General features: G+C 51.2%; 7 protein-coding genes across 9 annotated transcripts; 3 read left to right on the top strand and 4 right to left on the bottom strand.

Annotated features, from left to right (window-relative positions):
* Positions 1-34: 34 nt before the first annotated feature.
* Positions 35-2,918, bottom strand: TrAtP1_008588 (uncharacterized protein). 3 transcript variants are annotated; one of them, XM_014086420.2, is made up of 6 exons: positions 2,631-2,918; positions 2,355-2,515; positions 1,492-2,253; positions 1,338-1,410; positions 1,058-1,261; positions 35-983 (listed from the first exon to the last, which is right to left on the bottom strand). In XM_014086420.2, the coding sequence occupies exons 1-6, from the start codon at positions 2,671-2,673 to the stop codon at positions 796-798; spliced, it is 1,431 nt and encodes a 476-aa protein (XP_013941895.2). In that variant the 5' UTR covers positions 2,674-2,918; the 3' UTR covers positions 35-795. The 3 variants fall into 3 exon arrangements, with proteins under 3 accessions (XP_013941895.2, XP_065970052.1, XP_065970053.1); XM_066113962.1 differs by having other exon boundaries at positions 35-972; XM_066113963.1 differs by having other exon boundaries at positions 2,355-2,918.
* A 1,491-nt stretch (positions 2,919-4,409) lies between these two features.
* TrAtP1_008587 (uncharacterized protein) lies at positions 4,410-7,330 on the bottom strand (the record flags this gene model as incomplete). Its single annotated transcript, XM_066113961.1, has 3 exons — positions 4,410-6,866; positions 6,930-7,025; positions 7,085-7,330. The coding sequence occupies 3 exons, from the start codon at positions 7,328-7,330 to the stop codon at positions 4,410-4,412; spliced, it is 2,799 nt and encodes a 932-aa protein (XP_065970051.1).
* A 688-nt stretch (positions 7,331-8,018) lies between these two features.
* TrAtP1_008586 (uncharacterized protein) lies at positions 8,019-8,309 on the bottom strand (the record flags this gene model as incomplete). The annotated part of the gene is made up of 1 exon (XM_066113960.1): positions 8,019-8,309. The coding sequence occupies one exon, from the start codon at positions 8,307-8,309 to the stop codon at positions 8,019-8,021; it is 291 nt and encodes a 96-aa protein (XP_065970050.1).
* A 350-nt stretch (positions 8,310-8,659) lies between these two features.
* On the bottom strand, positions 8,660-15,096 carry TrAtP1_008585 (uncharacterized protein). The gene is made up of 2 exons (XM_066113959.1): positions 14,012-15,096; positions 8,660-13,946 (listed from the first exon to the last, which is right to left on the bottom strand). Exon 2 carries the CDS (start codon positions 13,750-13,752, stop codon positions 9,808-9,810), a length of 3,945 nt encoding a protein of 1,314 aa, XP_065970049.1. The 5' UTR covers positions 13,753-13,946; positions 14,012-15,096; the 3' UTR covers positions 8,660-9,807.
* Positions 15,097-16,478: 1,382 nt separating this feature from the next.
* Positions 16,479-18,212, top strand: TrAtP1_008584 (uncharacterized protein). The gene is made up of 6 exons (XM_014086866.2): positions 16,479-16,635; positions 16,705-16,727; positions 16,801-16,811; positions 16,873-16,989; positions 17,064-17,682; positions 17,734-18,212. The coding sequence occupies exons 1-6, from the start codon at positions 16,590-16,592 to the stop codon at positions 17,815-17,817; spliced, it is 900 nt and encodes a 299-aa protein (XP_013942341.2). The 5' UTR covers positions 16,479-16,589; the 3' UTR covers positions 17,818-18,212.
* Positions 18,213-18,602: 390 nt separating this feature from the next.
* TrAtP1_008583 (uncharacterized protein) lies at positions 18,603-21,927 on the top strand (the record flags this gene model as incomplete). The annotated part of the gene is made up of 6 exons (XM_066113958.1): positions 18,603-19,102; positions 19,158-19,262; positions 19,389-19,405; positions 19,466-19,846; positions 20,015-21,574; positions 21,871-21,927. Exons 1-6 carry the CDS (start codon positions 18,793-18,795, stop codon positions 21,925-21,927), a joined length of 2,430 nt encoding a protein of 809 aa, XP_065970048.1. The 5' UTR covers positions 18,603-18,792.
* A 1,860-nt stretch (positions 21,928-23,787) lies between these two features.
* TrAtP1_008582 (uncharacterized protein) lies at positions 23,788-25,666 on the top strand (the record flags this gene model as incomplete). Its single annotated transcript, XM_014086864.2, has 4 exons — positions 23,788-23,860; positions 23,939-24,008; positions 24,071-24,291; positions 24,345-25,666. 4 exons carry the CDS (start codon positions 23,788-23,790, stop codon positions 25,664-25,666), a joined length of 1,686 nt encoding a protein of 561 aa, XP_013942339.1.
* Positions 25,667-26,367: the final 701 nt, after the last annotated feature.

Genomic DNA, 26,367 nt, shown 5'->3' with positions numbered 1-26,367 from the left:
TCTATAACACACAAGGCAAATTAGTGAAGTTATTAGACAGCAGAGAATCATTCAGTATCTGAATAAAATAAAAAAAAGGGAATAAAAGTATTTGTGCCAGTCCACGCTAGACAATTCATTCATATGACCCAAAAAAGCAAGCTGAAAGAAAAAAACAACAATCTTTTCTCTTTGAAAGAATACAAAAGTAGATTTGCCTTTCCTGTTGCCGTGACCATCATTGCACCTAAAAACCAGTTCTTCTAACTACTTTTCCCTCGTAGCACACATTAACCACCCCAACTAAACTACCTCTAGTAGACACCAGGTTGGCGGTAATAATCATTTGAGCCCGGAGCACTAGGCTCCGATGAGCCAGGAGGCACATACGGCCTATATTGACCTCCAGAGCCCGCGCCCGCGCCTGATTGACTGGGTAGGTTCTGGCGACCCTCATAGCTGGGTCCCGAGGGCTGCAGCGGCGGAGGGGTCATGACATTCTGGGGCTGTTGGGAGGGGGGCTGCTGGTGAGGCTGGTAGCTCTGATATGTTGGCTGCTGCTGCGTAGAATAAGGAGCTATGGGCTCATTATCGTTTGGGTGGGGAACGGCAGGGCCATCCTGGGAATAGACAGAGCTGCTGAATGTGTTTGCAGAGCTGGGATTGTTGGGAGCAATGGGAGAGTCATATACGGAAGTAGCTAGTTCCTGGGCGCCGTAGGTGCTTGGAGGCTGCTGGTTGGGAGGCTGTTGAAAGGGATTGTAATTCTGAGGTGGCGGCGAGGTGGTATTTTTGAGTGGAGGAGGCTGATTGCCATTAGGGGGGAATTCCAGGAGCGTTGTCTCTCGGTGGATATTGTTGACCAGCAGGTGGCTGGCCTGCAGGAGTCTCGGCACCTGCAACGTAAAACGGCGCTGGTCCAGGATGAGAAGAACCCTGTGCTGGTGCACCAGGCTGTGGGAAGTTAGGAGGTGGGGAAGAAGTCTGCTGGTACTGTGGCCGGCCTTATACTAACGGTTAGCAAGTGAACTGACATGCTCGCTTCCATGGGTAATAAGAGGTGAGGGCAAAGTCGAACCTTGAGGACCAGGAGTATAGAATCTCTGAGGGTCTTGCCCCTGAGGTGGGTATGTGCCTGCGGGTGGAGGATACGCCTGATGACCCGGGCGCATAGCATATTGCTGGTAGCTGTGCTGAGGAGGATGAGACATGGACGTTTCTAGTAAAGATTCGTAGTCTCTTCGAGCTTTGATGAATTTTTCGTTTAGCTGAGTGAAATCATCTGTACCATCTGTTGTTAGTGATACTGCTCTGAGATTGAAAAGATCAAGGAGACTAGGTTTTCGTGGCTTTGGTACCTTTCTTTTGCGAATACTTCTCAATCAGTTTAATCAACTTTGGCCGGATCGCGAGCGTCTGGTGGTATAATTTCTGATTGAAAAGGTTAGCGAATTCATAACGTAGGGCTTCTTCAACACAATTACGCCCAATCCCTCACACAGCTTTACTTACTGAAATCTCTTCGTTATCCTCCTCCCGTGGTCCCATGTTCGAAGCACTCAGGAGCGTCAAGAGCTTCTCAACATTCTTGATCTCGGCAAAGACCTCAGCCTCCATCTGGGCCTCCCGCTGCATCTCTTCCGGCGTAGGATCCGTCAGCTTCTCTACATAGTTGAGAGGAAAGATGCCCGTCTTTCCCTTGAGCGACCCGCGCCACCAGTCCTTGTACACGCTCTCCAGCACAGCGATGACGTCGCCCTTTTTGAATTCTAGCTCGCCGGGCTCGGTGGGCTCAAAGTCGAACAAGGCACGCACCCTGCTCACCGTAGCAGCCGTAGTACCCGACGGCACCGCGGTGGAAGCAGGAGCATTCTGCTGTTGCTGGTTGCTAGATCCGGCGTGCGAGCTTGACGGCGCTGTCTGAGCCGCCTTCTTCTGTTCCTCGTCCTGCAAGCTGAGTTTCAAGGCGATCTGCAGCTCGTCGTCCTCCTTTTGTCGATCTTGATCGGTCAAGCCCTGTTTTTGGGGCGCACTAGGCGGGTGCAGAGAGGGGTTGGTCTGCTTCAGCCTGTGGAATGCGTCGCTCATGATGCCCAAGTCGGGGTCGCTGCTGAACATGTCGGTCCACTCCTGCATCTTCTCCAAAATCTTGCTCTTGACCTGCTGGTGGGTATTGCGGTCGTTGGCGAGTTTTAACAAGGCTTCGGTAAAGGCACGGCTGGAGACTTCGCGATGCATCGCCTTGCCGCAGTTCTGGCACAGGGCGTGCGCAAGCTGGTAGGAGAGAGAAGGCATTGATTAGCTACCTATTTGCCGCGGAACTCTGGAAGCGGGGAATGCCGCCATCGCAACACAAACCACAGAAAGGGACATACCTCGAGGGTGTAAAGCTGGACATTGGCATTGCGATGAGCCAGTCTCTTGATCATGCTCTGGACCGCCTCCTTGGCGCCATTCGGATCGCTAGACACCTTATCGCATACTTCGATGATGGCGCCCCAGTCCTCCGACGTCAGATTCTCGTCAGTCGCCTTGGCTGCAGCGGGCGTTAGCAAGCGCACAAAGGGAAGGGCACAAGAAAAAGAAAAAGAGAGAAGGCATCTCTGAGACTACTCTGCGATGCTTCTCCCACAGGCTCGCAGGATACTCACTGACGACTTCGTCAAACGGCCCAGCCGCCGTCGCTCGAAACATGGTGGATACAAAGACAGAGGTATGACGAAAGCTGAAGGGCGGAACGAGCGCTGAGGCCAAAACGGTCGCACGGGGGTTTGGGCTGTCGTCGGATTAAAATCGCGGCGCCTTGGGGAAAAGAAAACAGCACAGCAGCTGCTTGGCGATATAAAGGTGAGGCGGAGAAAGCGACAGGATTCGTGAGGTTGTAAAAGGGAAGATCGCGGAGCTGGTGGCCGAGCCAAGTTCGACAAAGGGTACCTGCAAGCTTGCTGGCTAAGCCACCCAGTGCGCACATGCATGCAAGTACCTTAAGTCCAAGTTTAAAAGGTGTGGAGTTGCGTCGTCCATTTTTAGGCACTGCCGTGTTCCTTCTACAGCGCCGTGGCCAGGAACCTCGTCATCCGCAGCGAGGCTTTCGGGTCTGCACCCGCAAACGAGAGAAAAAGGAGAGGGTCCAACTAGGGTTACAGTTTACTATCCATGGAGCAGCTTATGGCGATTATTTCTTGTTGTTTAAATTGCTTGTTGTTTGGTTCGTCTGTTCTTCTATCAGTCTGCAAAGGTACATGCGCATATTCAATGCCAGCGATACATTCCCTGCAAGGCAGCTCTCTATTGAATGCTCTATAGAGAAGAATATGGATAATAAACTGCCACTAGCACTATAAGTTGGTTATAAAATGCGCTGTCAGCCCAAGCTTGTTCCATCCCTCCTCTGTGGACGAGACTCAGCACAGCAGCACAGCCATGACGTGGCTGGCCGCGCGCCACGCTGTCGCCACGCCTAGGTACTACTAGTATCCCGCGCTTCCCTGCCCATCTCGTCATCGCCCCAAGGAATCAATTGGTTAGTGCCTCAGTATAATACAGCAGTACTAGTGCTGTAGCAGACTCATCCAGGAACAAGTATTCGATGTGCAAGACTTGGAACAACGCATGCATATACGGATATGCGCATCCATGGTCCGTTATCGTTTCATATATGCATTCACTTAGATTTAAAATAGATACTACATATCCAGGCATAGAGTAATGCCGTTCGACTAAAGAGAGGCGATGAAACTGCATACCACCGCCGAGGTAATAAGCAGCTCATATCCGAGCCCTTCAATAGGTAGCCTCATCTACTTCACACTCAATGCCGCCATATGTTCCAGCGCTGCACTCATTGTAGACCCAACCAACACCTGTCCAAACCATATCATTCAACCGCTACCAGTTGATATATACACAGGCTCTCTCCTTCAGGCCAGATCCATTCCCCGAAAGGGGAGTGGGGGTGGTAGTAAAACTAGTAACAACACAGCAGAAAAGAACAAACCGCTCACAAGGAAAGAAAAAGAGTAACGTGTAGAGTAGGAGAGCAGGTACAATTGATAATGCGGAGATGAGTACAAATAGAAACAGATGGTCAAAAGAAGATGAAGAGTAACTCCAGATATCCGTGCCATTGAGGTGGCTTCCTTGTCACCAATATCCAAAATAAAAAGTAAGAAAAGAAAAGCAAGAAGAAGAAGAAAGAGACAATTTTATGAGAGAAACCAATCAACGCCGCCAGCTCTGGCCCCAAGTATCCAAACCATTCATTATAACAAAGCGTTATCGCGAAAAAGCCCTCGGCGTTGGAGGGGATTTCAGCAAGATGATGTATCTATCAACCAATCTGTAGTAATCAATCAATCAATCAACCAATCTTTAGTTAGCAGAAGCAAGGAAAAAGTGTAAGAAAAAAAAAGTTGATGAGTTTAAACAATTCACTCAGCCCATCCTCTTCGAGTCACACCTCGCGGCTCAAAGGCAGGTCGCTCATTGGACGCGGCACCACTTCCGCGGCGCTCTTCTAGGCTTCGCCTTCCCATTGCATCCATCTCGGAAAGAGTAAATACTAGCGGCTCCTCGCCAACGGCTTCTTCATCTGAGCGGCCAAGCCTACCAGTCGACCCATTGAAGCTGCCTCGAGGCGTGTTTCGGCGGCGGCCAGTCAAGCCGGCATACCGCCGTCGCTGTGAGGAAAAGCTCGACTGCGAGGCTGAAATAAATGCGTCCGGGGGCGTATCGCTCACTGAGCCTCGCTGAATCATCTCCGATGACTCGGAGGCTGGCATGTCGGCTGTTGGGCGAAGCGCGGTCAATGCGCCCTCCTGTTGCCCGGAGCCCTCCTCTTCCATTTGTCGGCCGAGAAGAGTGCTCAGAGTTGGGGGCTCTCTATCATTTGCCCCAAGACTAATACTCCGATGTGTAGCGAATGGCAAGTCAGTCTCCTCATCATCGGTTATAGCTCGAACCTGCTGAGCAACTGAGCTGGACCGGCGGTGATAAGTGCCCAGCCTGGGAGACAGAGGAATGTCAATTGCAGTTGTGCCATCTTGAGTCGTAGTTCCTTGTCTCTGGGACCGAGTAGCCTTGGGCGACTGTCCCTCTCCTCGTTCTGGAGGCTCTACCCTCTTGTAGGTTGGGGCATAGTCAATGATGGAGTTTTCGCTTAAGCGAGATGGTATCGCGGGGGTGTGCGGCGTGTGCGGTGACACCGGCTTGCCTGGAGAGGTAGATGTAGATACCGCAATCGGTCCACCAATACCGCCAAAATTGTTGAGCTGTCTGCTAGAAACGGTCGAGGAGCGGTTGAGCTGCATCGAGGATGTCATCGACTCCGTAAGGGCATTGTTCGAATCCTTCATCATATGGAATTTGGACAGCTGAGCGACCGTCCTGCTCGTCGCCGACTCTCCCTTCTTTGTCGTCGGCTCAAATGACTTGAGTGTCTTTTTGCTATCCAGAGCCTTTAAAAAGTCGGAAATATCATCCTCATCGGTCTGGAGAGAACTATAGCTTCCAGCCCCTACCTCGGCAAGAAATCCGGAGCCAGGCTGCACAATTGACGAAGATAGGCTCTGCCTCCCACTGCTGTTTTGTTCTTCATCGCCTGCCCGGCTCGTGGCTCCAATTGACAAACGCCCTTTCCGGTGTGTAAAGCTGCTGCTATATCGACTAGCAGATGCCGGGCGCGGAGAGCCTGTTGTAGGCGAATCAATGGCATTTACCGCTGCCGGCCCTCCACGAAGAGAAGCTGGCATGCCCGCGGTTAACGAAGATCGGTTTCCTGGCTGCCGGAGCGATGGTAAACTAGGTCGAGTATGTGATGCAGGCGACACTGGCTCACTCTGTCGGGGAACAGGAGATCCAGAGAGGGAGCCGGCTTTAAATGGTTGGAAAGATATGGATGGTCTTCTTCGATCATCCCCAACGCGGACCGTGGGCCGCGCCGCAGATGCTCGCCCTCCAGATGTCGGCAGTGAATGAGGAGCCACCCCGGCATCAGTTTGGCGAGGCAGTGATGCTGGGGGAGAGCTCGTATCTGAACCTGGCGGCTTGACATTGCGAAGTGCTGATATGGGACTCGTGCCCATCGGTCCATCACCGTGGAAGGTTGATAGACTACCATACGTCTGTTGAACATCGTTCATACTCACTCCCCGACGGTGGTCCTTGAGCGATCCAACCTCAGCCATGTGCCGCTGTGGCAATGATGGCTTGAAGAAATTCTCGTCAACTCCCATGAAGCGGGAGCTCAGAAGCGACTCTGAGTCGTCAACGCGGAATGTGCAATCGTTTCGGTAAATGACGCTGGTGCATAGCCGTCCCACCGGCACTTCAAGATCTCCAAACATGTATTCCGTAACTGCGTCCCGCCTTCCATCTATGGGATTCTTCAGTAGATCAGGCCTTGGTCTATCAGAGTTTGGTATGTGGATCCTGCATTGGGGAATTAGAGCAGGGTGAGAATTCTTGGCGATGCTTTGGCTAGCAAATTTCCAGGCTGGTAATAACTTGGTAGCTACAAAGAGAGATCGGAAGAAGACAATGGCTTTTTTGTAAATGGTCGGTAAGATGGGTCCAAAGTCGTCCAAATGCCTGTCGGGTGTCGTCTTCAATTCCACCCGCCACCGTTCGAGTATTACCTCTGTAGGCCTTCTCACCGTGGTGAGGGAATCGCTGCCACTTGAAGATGTTGATGAAGTGAGCTGCTCTAGAACGTCCCATCGCTTTCCATCCTCATCGATGATTACAAGGCTCTGGTTCTCCTTCAGGCTTGACGCATCAAGATAGATTTCGATTTCCATTGGCGGCGGGTGGTTCTCGAGACTACCACTGTTCTTCCATATCCCCAGCTCTTCCTTGAACTCGTCAATCTCCTCGGTTTCGAGTTGAAACTGTTGTTGCACAATAGTCAGCCCATCAAGCCTCCCCGTCTGCTGTTGCGAAACGAATCATACCCATTTATTGATTTTTGGTACTCCACTGGTACCGCAAACTGGATTTACTTTCATACGCGAGGCAACGACGACTGCAGCGATTTTGGTGTGAAAATTCTACCAATGAGATTAACGTTAGCCCATTGACCACTAGGAAGAGCATTTGTCCAACCTACCTGGACTATTTGATCCAGCTTCTTGACTGATGCGGCCGGCAGCCCTGCTTGGTCCGGCAGCCCTCCTCCTCGCTCCGGCGGCAGCTCTCCTTGGTCCATCATCGGCGAGCTTGTATAATCCCTGGTCGATAGATTTGATCCCGCTCGTGGCCGAGATCCCGATACGCCGTCTCTCAGGCTACCCGATCGCATCGGGGACCTTGCCGGCGAAGCGAGTCTCGGAGGTACTCGGGCTTGTTGATGCATCTCTGGTCAAAGAGGGAGAGACGGGGAGAAGAGAGGGAATAGTGTCTTTTATCGGCTCCCGAAACCGAGTGTTTCGAAGAGGGACGTGAAGAGAGAGGGAATCGGAAGGCGATCGATCAAATTCGGATAGGGGTGTCGGTCTGGAATTGAGACTGCTCTTCCATGTCGTAGGCGTGGGCGATGAGGTTCCGGGTGTCGTCGATGGGATGTGTCGTCCGTCGGCTCTCGAACGCGGCAGACGGGCGCCTCACGTCGAGCAGAGATGGGCAGCAAGGCACGGAGTTGGACCTAATTCTGGCGGCCCTCGAATGCGGTGCAGCCAAATGCCAACTGAGGCCGGTGACTGGTCAATCGAGGCCCGCGAACGAGGCAACCTGGGCTAACTCGCCAGGCAGCAGAGGGGAAGATGGGATAACGAGGGACCTTGATGGGGTCTTGCTCGGCCAGGCAGCCAGAGCAGATGCAGAGGCAGATGGATAGATGGATGCACAGGACTAGATGGACGGATTGGGCAAAATGGCGCTACAGATTATCTGCGAATCAGTCAAGACAAAAGGCGTTGCGATCCGCCCGGCAGAACAGAAGCACGTCTAGATTCCAGCAGGAGCAGCGAGCCCGGTATCGAATCGATAAAGGCTGTGGAGACGGGTATCGTCACAGGACGCGAGCTCCCTTTTAACAGGCAGAGTCACTCGCCCCGGCACTCGTCCGACCCAGGGACCCCGTGATAGCAGCGCCAGGGGACGGGGGTGTTCGTCATCGGCCGACGGGCAGCGTGCGAGCTGGGCAGAGGCGCCCAGACTGTTGTAAGGCCCTTGGCCGGCGGTGGGATCTGAGGGCGGGAGATGGGCGAAGCAGGGCCTCGGAGGTGAGATGAAAGAGCGAGGATCAGATGCCGTTGTTGCTCGCCCGCGAGATTGATGGTTGCTGATAAGGTTTTGAGACGGCCGGGGGACGGAACGACGTTGGTGGAGGCCATGGACCATGGAAGCCGGTTTAGCGGCGGTATGTCACAGCAACTGGCAAGTACCTGCAAGGTAGCGCAGTGATGGGACCAGGAGCAGTAGTGCTATAAGGTACCAGGTAGATTGAAAGCTCCAGGTATCGAGTGCTGAGCTCTAGCGTCCAGCAGTGTTCCTTACTGTGCTCTACTGTAGCTGCTCAGATACCGATACCGCGCCGGCTCACATCAGCTCCAGTTATTGGTCTCGTGCTTCGTATAAGCCAGAACAAGGCGTCAGTAGGACATGCCTTGCGACTCAGGTACCGGCATTATCAGCCAGTTGCAGAGCCCGTATGTGTATATTAATCAACGCATCGCTTATCTACCACAGATGACTGCTCAAGAGAGAAGCCATCAGAGAGGCAGCGTCTCTCAGCCCGGAGTTGGTACCTCCTCGGAACCTCTGGCGCAAGCCACCCACTGCCGACACACCGCTGAGCCCAGAAGCGCTGCAGGGCGGCATGGAGTTGAGTCGTTTCGCCTGGCGCCACCAAAAGCACAGGCCTTTGATAGCGAGCGAACATGCCCCCAAAGCTGTGGTGTGGGGAAGAGCCATCCTCGCGCCATTGTCAGAGTCACATCAATCATGTCCATCATCTCCGGCCACGCGCTAAAGCCAGATGTCAAGGCGACGGACACGTTGACGGCCACGGTACCTGGCAGAAGCAGCTGCGTGCCCTGGTAGCGGTGGCCAACAGTGCTACAGTGCAGCATCAGACAGCACGGAGCATTCTTTGTGGACATTGGGCAATGCACTCCATTTGTTTCAACGCAACATTACCGCAAAGCTGCTCGGCTAGCCGGAATGGGCTGGGCTGGATCAGCTCAATCGAGGCTTGCCTTGGCACGGGTGAGACATGGAGATTAACAAATCCTGGGTGTTGAGCACGCAAGGGTTTGTGGCAATGGCTGGATATCAGCCAGCAAAGAAAAGAAAAGAAAAGCAACGGCCTGAGTTGTGCCAGGACGGAATTGTCATCTCTCCTCAGTCAAAAGTCTATGCCTAGCGTTGAATGCAACTCTCACACACGTGAAATAGTGTTTGTGAGACGCAAAGCGGTATCAGAACCTGCAACGTGCAAAGCCGTGTGCCGAGGGCCCTAAAATTGTGTCGGTGAGGCTCCACGGCTTCTGAATGGCTGGTGTCACCCAGCAAGATGCGCTGGCACGTCTAATGAACTGGCTCTTTCTCCGCCCTTCTCCTGCTCTCGGGATTCATGCACAGCGTTTGATGATATGAATCCGACCTAGCGCTGCTTCTTCCTGCAAATCTGCTCCCGTGGCCTGGAAGTCGGCAGCCATTGGCAGTAACACAGACAGCGTGTCAGATCATGATTGATATTGCTAGTATAAAGCAGTGCGTACTACAAGAAAATGCATCAGAGTAGCGGGATATCTAAGTACCTAAGGTATTAATCGACGGTGTAGCCGTCCAATGCGCCAAGTAAGTCAAAACAAAAAACGGGAAAAGAAATCACAACCCGCCACTGGTGGCCTTCCCCCTACCTCTGTTTCTGCCTCTGCCTCGAGATGCATTACCACCAGTCTTGGCTGCTGCTTCTTTGGAATTTAATCCTTCAACATCCGCTTGCTGTGCTTTTGGCGGCTCGCTGCTTCGGGCCTTGCCCCCTCTTCCCCGGCGGTTACGTCTTCCTCCTGCCTCCTCTTCCTTTCCTTTCCCCGTACCCTTGGCCTTAGCATGCCGCCTGGCCTCCTCTTCCTGTGCACGACGGCTTTCTTGGTCCCACCACTCTTGAAAAGCTTGTTCTTCTTGAATCTCTTGAAGTGACCGCTTCGCCACAGCCTCCTTGACCATTTCTTGCTCTCTCTGTTGTTGTCCGATAATATCAGCCATGCTTACTCCGAGAGTCGGCTCTGTCTTTGGCGCCGGTTTGATATAGGACTTCGAGTGGGGTACTAGAGGTCTACTCTGTGGTTTGTCCACACCTGGCTTTGTTTGAGATGGTGGGTTGCCAGGGCGTCCCTGTCCGGGGAATCGAGTGTCAGGGGACGCCGTCCGTCTTTGCGCGGATCGAGCATCAGACTCCGACGCTACTAGCGGCCTCGCATCGGTAGATATCGCACTTCGCTGTGCAGCATCAGATGCCATAGCCTGCTGCAACGAGGTTTTTGGAATAGGGGCTGCCGGCTTCCACGGCGGCTGCTTCTGGTTTGATGGTGATACGGCTTCCCACGGGACTGATTTGGCCTGCTCTTCTTGAGCCACCATCTGCGCGTCTAGCTGTATCTGCATCTGCTTCTTGCGTTCCTTCTGGGACAATTTGGAAAGTGGCTTGCCAGCTGAATCCTTCGTCTTTTGTGCCGATAAGGCAGCTGTTAATGCTGATCTCCCTGAGGCCTCAGACATGATGTCTTTTAGATCCAGTTTATCAGTAGGTAACGCTGCAGAAGCCCATGGAGCGTTTGATGCCGAATATGGAGATTCCAAGCTTTGTTTAGCCTCTTTAGAGATGGGTGTTACTGACTCGAGAATCGGCTGTTGGCGAGAAGGTAGGCTCGAAACAGGTGATTGGAGGGATTGTAGTGGCTCTGCCTTTTCCTTGCCTTTTGTCCTCTTCCATTCGGTTGGAAGCTTCGATATCGGTCCAACGTCACTGTCGGTGCGAGTTAGAGGCGGCGATAGCTGCGGTGATGCAAGACTGCTTCCTCCCGAAGGCCCTTCATCTTCCATGTCAAAAATCATATCGGCTATAGAATCTTTGGGGCGCAAGGCTGGGCTAAATGGCTCGTTCCGACTCATCTTGGATTGTCTGTTAGATTTCTCTGGGGTTTCCGGTCCTCGAATAGAGTCATCCAAGCTTCCAAATCGAGTTTTGTATGAAGTTGATGCCCTTCTTTCTTCTTCCCTCTGTGTTTGTTTGAAGGCCATCTCCTTGACACGACGTCGCCTCTCTTCTTCAATGTCCACTGCCAGATCGGGATACTTTTCATGAAGAAGCAGTTCTGCTCTCCCACTCCTCGCAAACGGATAACATGCGAGCTGGTTGTCTCGGATTTTGTCATCAAGCTCATATAAGAGCTCTTCGTCGAGGCTGTCCAGGTAGTGGTTTTCAAGCACAGCTTCGAGCTGTAGACAAATGTACTCTAGCCCAGTATTCTTGAACTCTGCGACTGAACACGGGCTAATTTCGTTGAGAAGATTCGAAATGTTGCGGTTCGTCACAAACTTGCCTATCAAAGACTGGCATATTTGTGATAGTCGGTCTATCATGAGTTCGTTGGCTACACTAAGCACATCCAGGACCAGCTCCGAGAACTCGTCGAGAGATGCAGCCATCACATCGTCAAACATTTTCTCGCCTACATCCCCGTACAAGAATGTGAGCACGTATGAAAACGTCTCCGGGTGAATGTGACTCAGATCAACTCGAACTGGTTCGGCCTGCTCCGTTGAGAGACGCCGATCAGCCAGCCACTGTCCTTGTGATCTGCCATTGAACATTCCGTCGAAAAATGGGCATCGCTGACACAGAAGATGGCTATGAACAGTAACTTCGTCTCCATCCAACTCCAATACGACGTCGCCGTCATCAAAAAATACAGGATCGTTTATTGCTTCTTGCAGATCTGTATCAAGTGTTTTTTCAAGGCCGGCTTGCAGCCGGGCTGCAGCCTCAAGTTTTGGCATATTGAGCCTCGTAGCGAATTTCATCAAGTCTGTTCGAACTTGGCGAAAGCGATGAGCTAGTGAAGGAGCTCCACGCGTGTATTTCCATACGGGTAGGATCTTATCCTGGTACATATATACCACGATATTCAGCATCGTGTAAATATCAGCGTGGAGCAGAGTTAGCACCATTCTATCGCCAACATTTTCTATCGTAAATGTTTCTGAAAGCGTATAGGAGCCTTGAAACCGGAAATCAGACAGGGCTGTGCGAAGTATAGTACTTCGCCCAGAGAAAAGCCAGCCGTGGACTGGTATCCTGATATCTGGGGCAGCAGATGTACGAATTTCCAAATCGGTATCGTATAAGAATGAATTAGCTTGAAGCCACTGCAGCATGTCTGTTTCGATATCAGAAGAGCTCAGAATCCGATGGGCCACAGTACCAGGGCCCTCTCTCATGATGGAAGCAGTCCAAGGTTTCCGAGTCAAGTCGTTCTCAATATTGGCTTCAGGCGCATAAAAGTCTTTCAAGCAAAGAAGAGAGGCAACATCATTCCAGATATTCTGTTCACCAATCCGAATCTCCTTGGCCATCACTTTAACATCCTTTCGAATGGCGGCAAAAGCCCCGAAAGTAGAGCTTCGCACGGCCACGCAATCTGTGATGTAGGGTACACGCTGGAATTTGAAGTCTTTCTTCTTTGTATCAGTAGATCCGACGAAAGATTCAATCTTGCTTTTGATACGTTTTACCCTCCTCCAAACAGCGCCGGATTCCGTGCAGATGATGACGGATCCATGCTCCCCTACGCCGACTGAAGTGACTCCGTCTTTTCCCGAGTCCCATATGCATAGCGGTTGCGTAATCGCACTCTTTATTTTAACAGGATTGGTCGTTGATCCCAGGCCAGAGTTGGAACGAGATGGAGCCCCAACATCCCCCTTGTTACTCAGCTGCATGGTGAAGAGATCACCATGCGCCGTAACCGCTGCAATAGTCTCCCCGCCAGACGCAATGTATTCAATGTCCCTTCTGGACATGCCAAGCCTGTCCGAAAAGACAGATCCGAGGAGACTATGATCGAGGACACCATCGGGGATAGGGAATCTAATGAGATTGTATCCATAGTTGGTAAATACCCAAACTGTGTGGTTCGCCAACAAGCAGGTGGTGGCTTTGTCAATCGCCGCAACCATCTCGATTGGAGCAGTTAATAGAGATGCAGCAACTTTCCGAGGCGTCTGCTGCAGGTCTAGAGATCTGGAATCTGAATCCATCAGGGCAAGCTGGCCAACATTGCGGCCCCAGCAGTACAGCGACGATCCAGTGTGAGCCACAGAGTGAATAGAAGAGGCCGCAATGCCAAGAATACCCTCTTTCTTAAGGGGACCAAACACTTGTCGAGGGATGAGGCTCATCGGCTCTTCATCTGTTCTCAACGGAGGTGGCAGCACATAGCCAAGCTGCGAATCAGAATTGAGGCCCCAAGTCCATAGTTCGCCATTTCCAACAACAGCCATCGAGTGGTTCTGCCCAAGTGCAACCTGGCGGACCTTTTTATCTGCGAAAGCGCTATGTAGGGGGGTGAATTTGAACTGTGTGTTTTCATCCCCAAGGCCCAGCCTTCCACCACGGCCGACTCCGCAAATATACAGGTTGCAAGTCGGGTCGTCTGTAAGAATAGCGCTATGCAGTTTCGACATGACGACATCTTGGATCACCAAAGGCCGGTTTTGAACTAGAACGGGAATTGTGTCGAGATCTGTGGCGACATCAAGGGGGGGCATCCAAGCGTTTCTCTGTGAGATAATCTTGATAGAACCGCTGGATCAACTGATCTGGCCGCTGAGGCATTATTCGCTCAGGATATTGCCTGTCATCCTCGTCCCCAACTCCTAGGGACACGTTTTTGTTGCTTCCAAACACAAAAAGCTCATCTCCTTCAACATGATTGCTGCTACCGTGTGCGAGTTTAGCAGTACTGTCGCGAAACAGGTCAGCATCAAATGTCAAATGCTACTCCAGCATGGAGCTGCAAATACTAACCTTTGATCCAAGTCGCCATCGCCAAGGTCTGAGTCATCGTCGAGGAGGGACTTCACAGGCGGATGAGCCAGCGACCTCGCAGCTATGGTCGAATTATAGAGGTCAAAGGGGCTGTTGCCCTCGTGATCCTTGGTCTTGATTAACTGGCCAACTTTATGCACGGCAGCACCAGCAGTATGACTGAGCAAATCTCCACGTTCTTTCAACAGTAACGCTCTAGCTATGGATGCATTTCCGGCATAAAGCGACCTATGCAGGGCATTCCAGCCACTTTCGGGGTCTTGAGCGTATAAGTCGATGTGGGGATGGTCAATCAGAGCCTGGACGAAAGCCAATGCGTTTGGATCAGGAGAAGCGGATGCACGCAGCAACAACGTCAGACCGGCGTGGTCGCGACTGTTCACTTCCGCTTTACCCAGACCTGCGCCACCATCCTTTGCTCTTCCAAGGCCTGGATTGTACCCTGGTGTCTTTCGCGGTTTTGTTGTAGCTCTCGGAGAAGTCCCGATACTACCGGGACTCGCTCCCAGATAAGATGCGCCAACGCCTACCGCAGGGTTCTTTGTAGTTGTCTGGGAATTGGGTCCGGCCGAGGCCAGCAGACGCCGAAACCTGTCGACATCATTTTCCCAAAAGTATTTCCACAGCAAATGACTCATCGGCCAGGGGTAAGCAGTTGCCGCACTGATAGTGAGCCCAGGCGCCTGGAAATTGCACCTCGCTGTGAGTCTCGCGGATCACGGCTTGTTTAAAGGTGCTGTTCGAAGCGCCGGAGAGTTGCTGGCGTCTCGGAAAGCACCGTCTATGTATTCTTCTGCCCAAGTATTCGAAACTGGGATGTTGTGCGACTCGGCGTGGCTACAGCGAAATGTGCGAGTGAGGGACTCGACAGGTCGTTATCGCCGAATAGGTACGAAGCGTGAAGCAATCTAGAAATGCGTAAATAGGTCTTGGATCGACGTTCGGTGGCCAAATTCTGTTATCGATATGTCAAGGGGTGATGCAAAGTTGTCTGCTTCAGCTAGAGGCACGGATTGTAAGGGTCCTTAGGACGAATGCAAGGACGAGAGCAATGTGGATGGAGGATGAGGGAGTTGGCTGGTCATTAGATATCTCCAAGCTCCAGCAGTGTGGCCTTGCCAGTCATAGACTGTTTCTAGAAGGCGGTACATCTGCCGAGACCTGGCAGCTGCTAGGCCGAGACTTTCAGGGCTCTAACACCACCCGAGGCTAGCATCACAATTACGGCTGCTTCTAGGCGTGAAGAGAATAGGAGACGAATGCAGAGGAATATGAGCCAGTAAGTCTATCTTGTCTATATTTCTCAAAATATGTTCTTCACATGAATTAGCCTTCCTCCGTCAAATACAGCATCATCGCCATCACGTACTCGTCTATCGTTCCGTACCTCCCAGCGATGTACCGGTTTCTCCCATTGTGGTTGACGTTGGCGGGGTTTTAGTTCCGGGCCACGGAGGGCTTGCACCGATAAGACGGACAGCCCTCGCTCAAGCCCTGGCCAATCGCAGCCCGCAAATGCAGCCTGTGGTAAATTGTTTTGACACCTCATTCCCAGATTCGGCTGCCCGCGAAGATAGCACATGGCGACATTGCGCGAGTCTAATTTGCTGGGTTGCAGCGTGCTAGTAAGCCTAGCTGCCAGAGACTAAATGGAGATCGGGAATTCTCGTAGCCAGGCAACGCAAGTGAGCGATGTTCAGCATTGTTAGTACCGCATAGCCGGGTCTTACAGGAGGCCATCAGCCGCTGTGCATTGTTAGTATGAATGCGGGGAGGTTCAGAACGGCTCTGCGTGTAAGAAAACAAGTGCTAGAGCCGCGAAAGCTATTCCCAGGTAAGTTGCAGTATAAAGCTAAGAAAACGGTATCAAGAACGTTGTCAGAGGCCTACTTGATTCATCGCTTCAGCGATTCTGCGATTCTGCTCTATTAAAGCCAAAAGCATGGTGTCCGTTTATGCAAGAAATATGTAAGCTACTACTCGCTTTTCAAGTCGAAAAGCCTGATGTAGGCTTATCTGATTTGCCATATCTGATCTGGCCAAGTAACATATGTAGACTCCGCTCATCATCCGATATCCAGCTTCCCGCAAGCGCTTGGCATCAGCATGGCTCCAGTGGGCAAATCACCACCATCTACAGGTACCTACATCATGTACTCTTCGTGGCCAAGCTAGCTTCAAAGCTCCAATTTCGGCATGAGCTCCTCTAGCGCACGTAAATGCTCAGCACTCTGCCGCACAAGGCATTAAGACACGTCGATGTTTCTCGCATGCGCCTAATTTAATGCCTGAGCTGGTGTCGCGTGTTCTGAGCCGCTAGACTGAAGACTGGCACAAGGGTCTCTGCTACTAGTGCCAGTGGAGATGATCGCTTACAGCCGGCGACGCTCACCCCACGAATTAGCCTGGTCGCCGCTAAAGAAAAAAAATCCCCTCCGCAACGACCCTCCGATCTTCCTCCGCTAATTATAACTACAGCCGCATCTGCGCTCGGCCCCTCTGTCGCGGAATTCCTTCAACATCGCAATTGATTCAGTCAAGCTGTCAATCCGTCAAGATGGCCGAGGAAAAGCCCCTTCCCTTCCAGTACCAATTCGCCGCAGGTAGGCACTGATGACACACGCTCTGCCAATGGCATCAGCGACAGCATTGCTAACATCAATCTAATTCAGGCGCAATTGCCGGCGTCTCGGAGGTATGGCCTGATCCATAACCCCAACACTCTTCACGGAAGCTTCAGCTGACGAGTATCTAATGTTCCAATGTAGATTCTGGTCATGTACGTTATACTACAGTCACGATGCCCACCGACCCAGCCATACTTACAAATCACAACTTAGGTATCCTTTGGATGTCATCAAGACTCGAATCCAACTGCAGACCGGCACGGCTGCCGCCAGTAGCGAGGCATACACCGGTATGCTGGACTGCTTCCAGAAGATTGTCAAGACCGAAGGGTAGGCTTCTTTATTCTTTACCTCTCCTGTTCCGCCTATTTCTTTGTAGGAATCCGCTTCTTATCGGAATGCAGATTTTCACGTCTCTACCGCGGTATCTCCGCCCCGATTCTGATGGAAGCCCCCAAGCGAGCCACCAAGTTTGCTGCCAACGATGAATGGGGCAAGGTCTACCGCAAGATGTTTGGTGTCGACAAAATGAACCAGTCATTGTCCGTCCTCACCGGTGCTACCGCCGGTGCCACCGAATCCTTTGTTGTCGTTCCCTTCGAACTGGTCAAGATTCGTCTCCAGGATAAGGCATCAGCTGGAAAGTACAACGGCATGGTTGACTGCGTTGTCAAGACAGTCAAGAACGAGGGTCCCCTCACCCTTTACCAGGGTCTCGAAAGCACAATGTGGCGACACATTCTATGGAACGCTGGCTACTTTGGCTGCATCTTCCAGGTCCGACAGCTGCTGCCCAAGGCTGAGACCAGCAGGGGCAAGATGGTCAATGATCTGATCTCCGGTGCCATCGGTGGAACTATCGGAACTGTGGTGAACACTCCTTTGGACGTCGTCAAGAGCAGAATTCAGAACACCCCCAAGGTGCCTGGCCAGATCCCCAAGTACAACTGGGCATTCCCTTCCGTCGTGACTGTTTTCAGAGAAGAAGGCTTTGGCGCCTTGTACAAGGGCTTCCTACCCAAGGTGAGCTTTTTCATATCTCCTAATGAAATCATGTTTACTCACGCCTGCTAGGTTCTCCGTCTGGGCCCAGGAGGTGGTATTCTCTTGGTCGTTTTCACCACTGTTATGGATACTTTCCGCAAGTGGCAATCATAAGCCGAATCAAAATGCCAAAAGAAAATAAAAGTATAGAATCTGGTTGGACTAGCGGATAGTCCGCGATATCGACTTGTCATACACTGTCTGGAGGACTTCATACTCAGCGTTTAGACAATTTCTATTGGGTTAGATAGGTACTGTATCTACATTGTACTTTTTTGTTTTTTGTTTTCTAAGACTATGTTTGCGGATTGCTTGTGGAGTTTATTGTCAAATGGTTCCTATCCTTTTACTACCAAGGGTAACAGCGAGAACACCATCATAAATATCTTGAAAGTATAGACATGCCAAGTCAATATTGTTGTTTGTCCACTTTAATCTATCTAACTTGAGTCTCTCTTCTCTCTAAACTGGGTAGTAACAGCTGCAAAATCTCTACATGAAGGTCGACCATCTAGCTATCCTATATCAAACTACTTTGCTCTTTTCCACCCGTTATTAATCAAGTTATATATTCGTGTTTTTATTCATCTCGATTAGTTACGAGTACATCGCCGAACTATATCGCAGCCAGTTAGCATAGCTGCAGCTTTTCTCTTGTTCACCATCCCGCGCTACACACAGAACGGTTGTAAGGACACAGACAAGAGCGCAGCAAGAGCGCGCACGTTCCCCGACTCGTCTCCTCTAAGTACTAGTATCCCTTTCGCTCTTTGCAGCGCTTCAGAGGAAGAGTCGGTGAAGCTCCACGTGATGCTGCAGTGCCTATATAATACCAAGCTCACACTCTTCGCCTTCTTTCATCTTCTCTCTTTTCCCTTCTCTCGTCTCTCATGTCTGCACAATGCTTCTGCTTGAGCATTTCAAATCGTGCTCCTTTCTCTCTTTTTATTCCATCTTATAATTTGCACAAATCATCAATCATCCACACTCTCATTACCTTCTTTACACTCTCATCCAGACCCGCGGTTGAGCGTCCAGCGATCCAAAGCCAACTGCAAAGTCTGTCTACCAGCGCCAGGCAAAATCGCTATGGACAGCGACGACGAGCTGCCGAATATTGACCTTAACCCGTCAGGGTCTGACACCATCCCCTCTGGAGGTGGCGAAGGTTCCTCATCCAATGGAGGTGGTGAGCCTTTACCAGGCGACCATGGTCAGGTTCCAAGTGGTTATGACCAACCGCCAGTAGATGAAGATTTGCCAAATGCTACTTCAGCCAATAGTGAGCCTGTGTCAATCGATTCGAACAATTCGCAAGGCGAAGGAGCGGGGGTTTCAGATATTGAGGGCGATGGGGATGATGAAGATGATGAGAGCGCACTTCCCTCTTATTTTCAAGGTGAAAATGCCCCATCCATCAAACCAGATACGAGCACCCGCTAACCTCTACAAAGCGCCGAGACTTCCAAGGTCGTTTCAGGACAAGATGAACTCTTATGGCAACATTATCGAGGACTCTGATGAAGACATGGTAGTCAGATTTACTGGACCACGTTCCGGTAGGTTTCTACCTCTCTGGCATCATGTTCACGAGAAGTCATACAGCAGAAAAAAGAAAATAAGTGAATTAAACCAGAAAATAAAGGACCTAGAGAGGGAGGCGGCTAAAATTACACCGGTGGTAGGGCAGCACACCCAACCGGTAAGTAATTTTATCAATCCTGAGAGGATTCGGAGCTGGCTTGACTAACCGCCAGCGCAGTCTTGGTGGACTCTTATTGAGTCTGAAGTGATATGGAGCTGGGAACATATCTATAAAATGGCATGCAAGGAGGGAAATTGTTCACCCCATCCACGTAAACGGCATCCAGACCTCAACTTGCGGAAACCCACAGACGATGAACTTCAAAACGATTTGCTGCAGACGAGTGATCGGCCGAGGTCTCAGCACCAGGAGATGTCACGATATTTTGATATCCCTGCAGATGTACAGTTTCAGATTTTGAAGCACTTCTTCAACTTCAAGGGCCGTGTGGTTCATGCCATCTCTCGTCTGGACCCGCACCACCGTGCAGAGGAAGTGCCTCTGAATCGTTTTGGAAAGCCGAGCTATCTGCATCGTCTCCATGTGGGAAGAAGCAGAGTCAGCCTCACATTCTCACCCGAGCCAAACGTCTTCCTAGCTCCCTTACTGGTCTGCAAAAGATGGCATTTCTGGGGCACTCACATATTCTATGGCGAGAATACGTTTGCTTTTTCCTCTTTGGGCGAATAGGATCGCTTTGCCAGTGGGATTAAAGCAAATGTGCAGCGCCTACAGCATGTCGAGATCCTCTGGGTGGGATCGCAATACCTTACTTACCCTCCAAGCAATCGAAAGAAGGCTACATCGCGCCGCACGTTTCCGCTGGTGCGTCTTCCAGAGGCTATCCGTCTCAAGAATCTCGGTGTATATATTCAGGAGTCCAGCCCGAGTGTCATGCGTCGCAAACACGAGCCGAGAGGAATCATCCATCATATGAAGGTCAAAACCCAGGTGCAGCCTAACTTTAGGCTTTTCCGATCACTGCGCACGGTACAGGGCATGGACTATGTTCACTGCCTTCGGGGCCTCAGTCGATCCGAGTTCTGGGATTTTGATCGATGGCTCGACAGTTACGAGAGAAAACGGCCAGTGCGAGACTTCCACTTTATAATGGATGTGAACAACTCTACGAGAAGGCCCAAGGAAGCCCGCGATCGCATCAGATCGCAGCTGAGAAATCTCTATCCAGTAATCACCTCATTCATACCATCAGGTCAAGACTGGACAACTTTATTCGAAGGCCTCGGCTCTATTGATGAAGATGAAGAGTATAAAGACGACAGTTCGCCGTCGCCATCCCCGTCGCCATCGCCATCGCCGCCTCCAGACGATGGATCGGGACCATCTGGGCCATCGGGACCATCTGGGCCATCGGGACCATCTGGGCCATCGGGACCATCTGGGCCATCGGGACCATCTGGGCCATCGGGACCATCTGGGCCATCGGGACCACCTGCGATAACTCTTGATAGTGACTCTGATTCAGATTCAGATTCCGACGATGGCTCTAATTTTGGCCCAAGCTCAAGTTCTGGCCCAGGTTCTGGCCCAATTAACCGGTCCAGTTCCACTCCCTCCGAAGGAGACCTCGCCGTTGATGTGTCGCGCCAAGCTAGAGAAAGCTCGCAAACGAGTATTGTTCCCATGGTTGAACTGCTAAATTTGCGAGATGACGATCATCATGGCGAATACGAGAGCGATGACAATCATCATGGCGAATATGAGAGCGATGATGAGTCGACGATTGTCCCAGATAACCAATCTGTCACCGATCAAGAAGTGGTTGACCTTACTAATGAGGGAAATGGAAGCGGTGAAAACAACTCTGAAAGTCAATTGAATTCAACCGAGTTCTCCAGCAATGATAGGCCGGAAAGCCCGCTGTTTGTATATGACGATTATGTCGGCTCACATCAGCCATCGCCTCAAGACGGTCGACAGTCCTGGGAGATCGAATCTAACCAGACTACCCGGGCAACCGAGAGGTCTGCCGGCGAATCAGATTTATTCGTCGGCAGTGCACCGACATATATGGATGAAACGCCTTCACGCGTCCCCACACTCCGCCAAAGCAGCCTGGGAAGTGAGATTGAGGCCATTGACCTTACAGGTCCTGATGATCTAGTGGACTCTTTTTTGCCCTCGGACAATTGGAGTTCGCCTCCCAATTCCAGGAAACGCCCTCTTTTCAAGGTCGAGGACGACGAGGACGACGATGAAGACGATGAAGACGATGAAGACGATGAAGATGATACAAGTACCGGTACGCCGAGTAGTTCGAAGAGAGTTCGTACTTTATCGCCAGCATCACTGCTGCGTACAGGCACAGAAAGCGGGAGTATCTTTTTTTCCACCTAATTGCTTCGTTTTATCCGGAATTTTTCATTGACTTATTTGCTCATTAACCTTTTTTTTTTTTTTTTTTTTTTTTTTTTTTCTCATCGCTTTGTCAGTCTCTGGTTTCCGGGAAATTTGGCGCATACATGATACCTGTTTGCTTGAGATCGTTCGGTTGATACTAAATCTTGCTACTATACATGGGTCATATCGACTGGGATCTATCATGATCTCACATGATTGAGGGTTATGGGGCGACTATGGGAGGATGGGATCTTGAGGTTCGAGCTGGTGAGAAATGATCTACGGAGACTGCATTATCGGCTTAATTGGCTTGATATATAATGGGCACCTAGTTAGGGATAATCAACGCCAAATTTGCTATTTATCAATTGATATTCAAAAATAAGCCACATTCCAGCTTTGTGTGATGTGATATCAGCAGTATATTTGGCATCAAACCCTTCTGCTTTCAGCAACTCCACTGTTTATAGAAACAGGCAAGATGGCGAGAACCTCGATTCATGTACATATAAAGCCCCGGGCTGGGCCGCCCTCTTCTACTTATTGGCCAATATGCTCTTAAGATTTTAATGTTTGGCTTTGTACCTCACTAGCTACTACTCCGCATGAATACGCGGCCTCCTCCTGGAAAGGTTTACTCTGGAAACGTCGAGCGAGTATTATTGGAAAAGTTATCCAGCACCCCCATTCTGTTATTCAGCATTCTAGCTACCATAGCATGAATACGTGCAAGTACATATTGAGGCTATTCTAGGTACGTAGGTGCTACTGCTGCTACTGCTATTTTCAAGTGTGTTTGGCAGTTGTGTATTTTGATAGGTGGATTGGCTGCCTTGTTAAGCTACAGCTGGGGTGCTGGACAACTTCTCCCGTATTATTGCTTCTACGGCGAGGGACACATGCATGCGCAGGTACAGCAAATGCAAGCTATAAACGCCCTGGACGTTAGCAGTTGGCACAGAGGCCCACAGCCTGCAGAGAATGACCTCACAGCTCGGAGTACTCCGGGCCAGCAGCAGGAAATCGATTCTAGGCGCGCCGCATCGGAGTCGCCTACTGGAGGTGCCTTGCTTGGAGATCACTCGGAGCCCCCAGGCCGGCGCATACCACGCATATCGCTGCGCTGGAATCAATCAATCTCGCATACGCGCGTTCCGGCTTTCACAGCTCGCGGCGCTCTGGCTTTAGGGTAAGCTTGCGCTGACGGGCTTGCGTCTAGAATGTGAAGCCGCGGAGTAGGTATTTCCCGCAGCAATTAAGTTGCGTGGCTGGTGGCTGGGGCATACTGTGCTGCCAGTGTTCTTGGACTTGGGTGGCCACGCGCGTGACGTAAGGTACCCAAGGCTTGTCGATTGAGCTGTCACAATGCGCTGACAAAAAAGAGTGCGACAGACCCTTGCGCGATTTGCACGGGCTGGGCGGCTTCGGCTTGTTCGGATAATTTTGTCCAGGCCGGCTGGGGACTTGTCTCGGCCTTCTCTCCCCTTCTCCTAACGTAATCAAGCGCTGAGCGTACGTATTCTTGGCCCAAGCTAGCTGCATCCAAGGCAAGGCGAACCGCCTGATAGACCTGCATCCGTCCTCTGAACAGCCTCTTCTCTCCTCCAACACACATCTCTCCGGCCAGCTCCTCCGTCCGCATCACCGCCACTCATCCACCTTCGAGGCGCTCGTGATTTAGCCATTGCCCGCGGGACAAAGACCGACTGATTGTCTGCTTGCGTTTCCCCTTTGTTAAGCGCCTGTATTGCGATCAGCCGCCCCACGCCAAAGGTTACAGCGGCCGTCATTCTACACCAAGCTTGCCGCCGTGCAATCCGACGAGCGATTCACCTTGTTGCCGCGAATCCTCATCAGCGTTTGCAATTCGCCTTTGCTCTGCGCGGCCGCCTGCAATCGCCGGAGCCGTTTGCCAGAGATTCGTCCTGCACCGTCCAGCGGCTGAACTTGTTGCGCACCCCTACATACAGCCTGGCTCTCTCATTTCTCGTCTCCTTTCCAGCTAGCTGCGACTTCTGACCAATCCCGTCAACTATTCGCGCGCCAGATTCGCCAAAACAGCGACACCCATCTCCCCTTCCCCCTCTTCTTTGCAACTTTCCCATCTTTGCAGCTTTTAATAATATCCTTTATCCGCCATGTCCAAGGTCATACGCAGCGTGAAAAATGTGACCAAAGGGTACTCACACGCCCAGGTCAAGGTCCGAGATGGTTTGTCGCCGCCGCCGCCACCACCAAAACATCTGTCGCTTGGTTTAGTCGATGATACTAACTGAAGCTGTGTTATAGCGACGAGCAATGACCCATGGGGCCCAACCGGCACACAGATGAGCGAGATTGCTCAGATGACATTCAACACGTATGTTACGACCTAAAGAGGCGGACCGCACCGGCACCGAGCTAATTGAAACGTAATCGCAGGTCCACTGAGTTTTACGACATAATGGACATGCTTGACAAGAGACTCAACGACAAGGGAAAGAACTGGCGCCACGTTTTGAAGGCGCTAAAGGTTCTCGACTACTGTCTGCATGAGGGCTCTGAGCTGGTTGTCACATGGGCTCGCCAAAGCATCTACATCATCAAGACGCTGCGAGAGTTCCAGTACATTGACGAAGAAGGCCGCGATGTTGGCCAGAATGGTGAGCTGATTTTCCTTGCTATCCGGCCCGCGATTTACTGACCATATGCGCAGTGCGTGTTGCGGCCAAGGAATTGACCGCGCTGATTCTCAACGACGAGCGATTGCGAGCTGAGCGAAGCGACCGGAAGTCTTGGAAGTCGCGCGTAATGGGCCTCGACTCTGATTTTGGTCCTCAGTATGCCGAGCAGTCTCAGCGACGACAGCCACGATCAGAACGAAGACCCGGTAATGAAGAGGACGATGCCGAGTATCGCCTTGCAATCGAAGCTAGCAAACATCAAGAGGAGGAAGATAGGAGAAAGAGACAGAATCTCGGCGGTGCTGAAAATGATGATGATCTTGCAAAGGCCATCAAACTCAGTCAGGAAGAAGAGGAAAGAAGGCGCCGCGAGCTGGAAGATGCCAACGCCCATTCTCTATTTGACGATGAAACTCCTCAACCTTCGCAGCAGCCCCAACACACTGGATTCAACCAGGGTTACCAGCAGGGCAACGCCGTGGACTTCTGGGCCAATCCAATTGACCAGCAGGCGCAGCAGATCCCTCAGCCAACCGGCTACCTAGGTAACGCATATACTGGATTCCAACAACCGCAACAACCGCAGCAGACCGGCTGGCAGCAAAACTTCAACACCGGCTTCGGTGTCGATGCGTTCGGCAACCCTCTTGCTCAGCAGCAGCAACAACAGCAGCAGCAACAATTCCTTCAGCAACAACAGTTTGCTCAGCAACAGCAGCTGCAGCCTTCTCAGCAGGCTCTGGATTTGGCCATTCAATCTGGAAGCAACAATCCTTGGGCGACCAACAGCCAGTCACAGCAGCAGTCTCTTAGACCCACGCCGACAGGTTCCAACAACCCCTTTGCTCAGAACCGACCGCAGTCAGCAAGACCCGCGACTTCATCTCTCAGCCCTCTACCGGAGCAAAAGACTCTGTCAAGCTTCAATCAGCCCAGCTTCAGCCAACCCAGCTTCAACCAACCCAGCTTCAACCAACCTCAGATTCAGCTTCAGCTTCAGCAGCAACAGCAGCAGAAGCCCGGCTTCACTGCTCCTCAGAGAGAGCTCAGCGAACACGAGAGGAAGTTGAACGCTCTGCTGGCCTCTGGAGACGGTCAAGATACTTACGGAAACACCGGTGACCTGCGAATCCCCGCACAGCACACGGCTCCAGGAACGTTTATCAACAGTGCTGGCGCGGGTCTCAGCCGACTTAACCCAGAAGCCACCGGTAACAATCCCTTTTTACGGCAACAGTTTACTGGTATGCCGAGCATTACCTACGGTGGCCAGCCTCAGCTGAACAGCAACCCATTCGGAGCCCAGCAGCGACCGCAGCAACCGGGCCAACCACAAGATTTAATCCAGTTTTAAGGGAAAGAGGAGAAATGAGCTAATTTTTGATATACCACGGGCGAGGGATTGTCGGATTTTTCTTTATTGCTCTTGACGCTCTTTCTGATACCGCCATTTTCATACTTTCTTGTTCATGGGCTGATACCTTGCCGCCTATTTTTAAGGCGAACTGTCTTCTTTTCTCCGTGGCAACCTCCTCGTCTGTGCTCTGTCACACATTTTTTTCTTGATTTTTACCTGGGAAAGGATGAAGATATTTCTCGTTTGGGTGGTTGAGATGGAATAAAACTGGCTTATTCATTTTATTTTTCTCACGGTCCACGTTGTATGTTTATTAGACAACGCAACTCTGGAATTTTCAAAATTGTAGACCTGAATTTTCGACCTTTTTTTTTTTTTTTTCAAAATTGTCCAAGCTTTCCATCTCGTGAATGCCAGCACAGCTATCTCACATAACACCTATTGTAGCCCTAAAGTCGAAAGCAAACTTTGCTATCATCTACCTCGTTATACATGACCCTAAGCAAAAAAGAAAAAGAAAGAAAGAAACAAATAGATAAGCTCAAGAAAACGCAAACTGCCGATACGCCATCCCCAAAATGATATATTGGTGACCACTGTGCACATTATATGTGATGCATTGATCTTCACTAGAGCTTTGCGACATTCCCAAAATAATTCTCCTGTAGCGAGTCAGCAAGCTTTCATATGACTCGGCC

Source organism: Trichoderma atroviride, chromosome 4 (genome assembly GCF_020647795.1).
Source record: "Trichoderma atroviride chromosome 4, complete sequence".
In the NCBI taxonomy this organism is placed as follows: Eukaryota; Fungi; Ascomycota; class Sordariomycetes; order Hypocreales; family Hypocreaceae; genus Trichoderma; species Trichoderma atroviride.
The sequence above is the reverse complement of the archived record's forward strand: the minus strand, read 5'-3'. Positions and strand labels throughout refer to the sequence as shown.

Bases quoted from the DNA above. Each gene is read 5' to 3' on its own strand.
- TrAtP1_008588 (XM_014086420.2), bottom strand. From the start codon at position 2,673: ATGTTTCGAGCGACGGCGGCTGGGCCGTTTGACGAAGTCGTCA. The intron at 2,254-2,354 runs GTATGTCCCTTT...CTCTCCTACCAG, and splicing joins TCCAGCTTTACACCCTCGAG to CTTGCGCACGCCCTGTGCCA. The intron at 984-1,057 runs GTTCGACTTTGC...CGTTAGTATAAG, and splicing joins CTATACTCCTGGTCCTCAAG to GCCGGCCACAGTACCAGCAG.
- TrAtP1_008585 (XM_066113959.1), bottom strand. From the start codon at position 13,752: ATGCCCCCCCTTGATGTCGCCACAGATCTCGACACAATTCCCGTTCTA.
- TrAtP1_008584 (XM_014086866.2), top strand. From the start codon at position 16,590: ATGGCCGAGGAAAAGCCCCTTCCCTTCCAGTACCAATTCGCCGCAG. The intron at 16,990-17,063 runs GTAGGCTTCTTT...ATCGGAATGCAG, and splicing joins AAGATTGTCAAGACCGAAGG to ATTTTCACGTCTCTACCGCG. The intron at 17,683-17,733 runs GTGAGCTTTTTC...CACGCCTGCTAG, and splicing joins ACAAGGGCTTCCTACCCAAG to GTTCTCCGTCTGGGCCCAGG.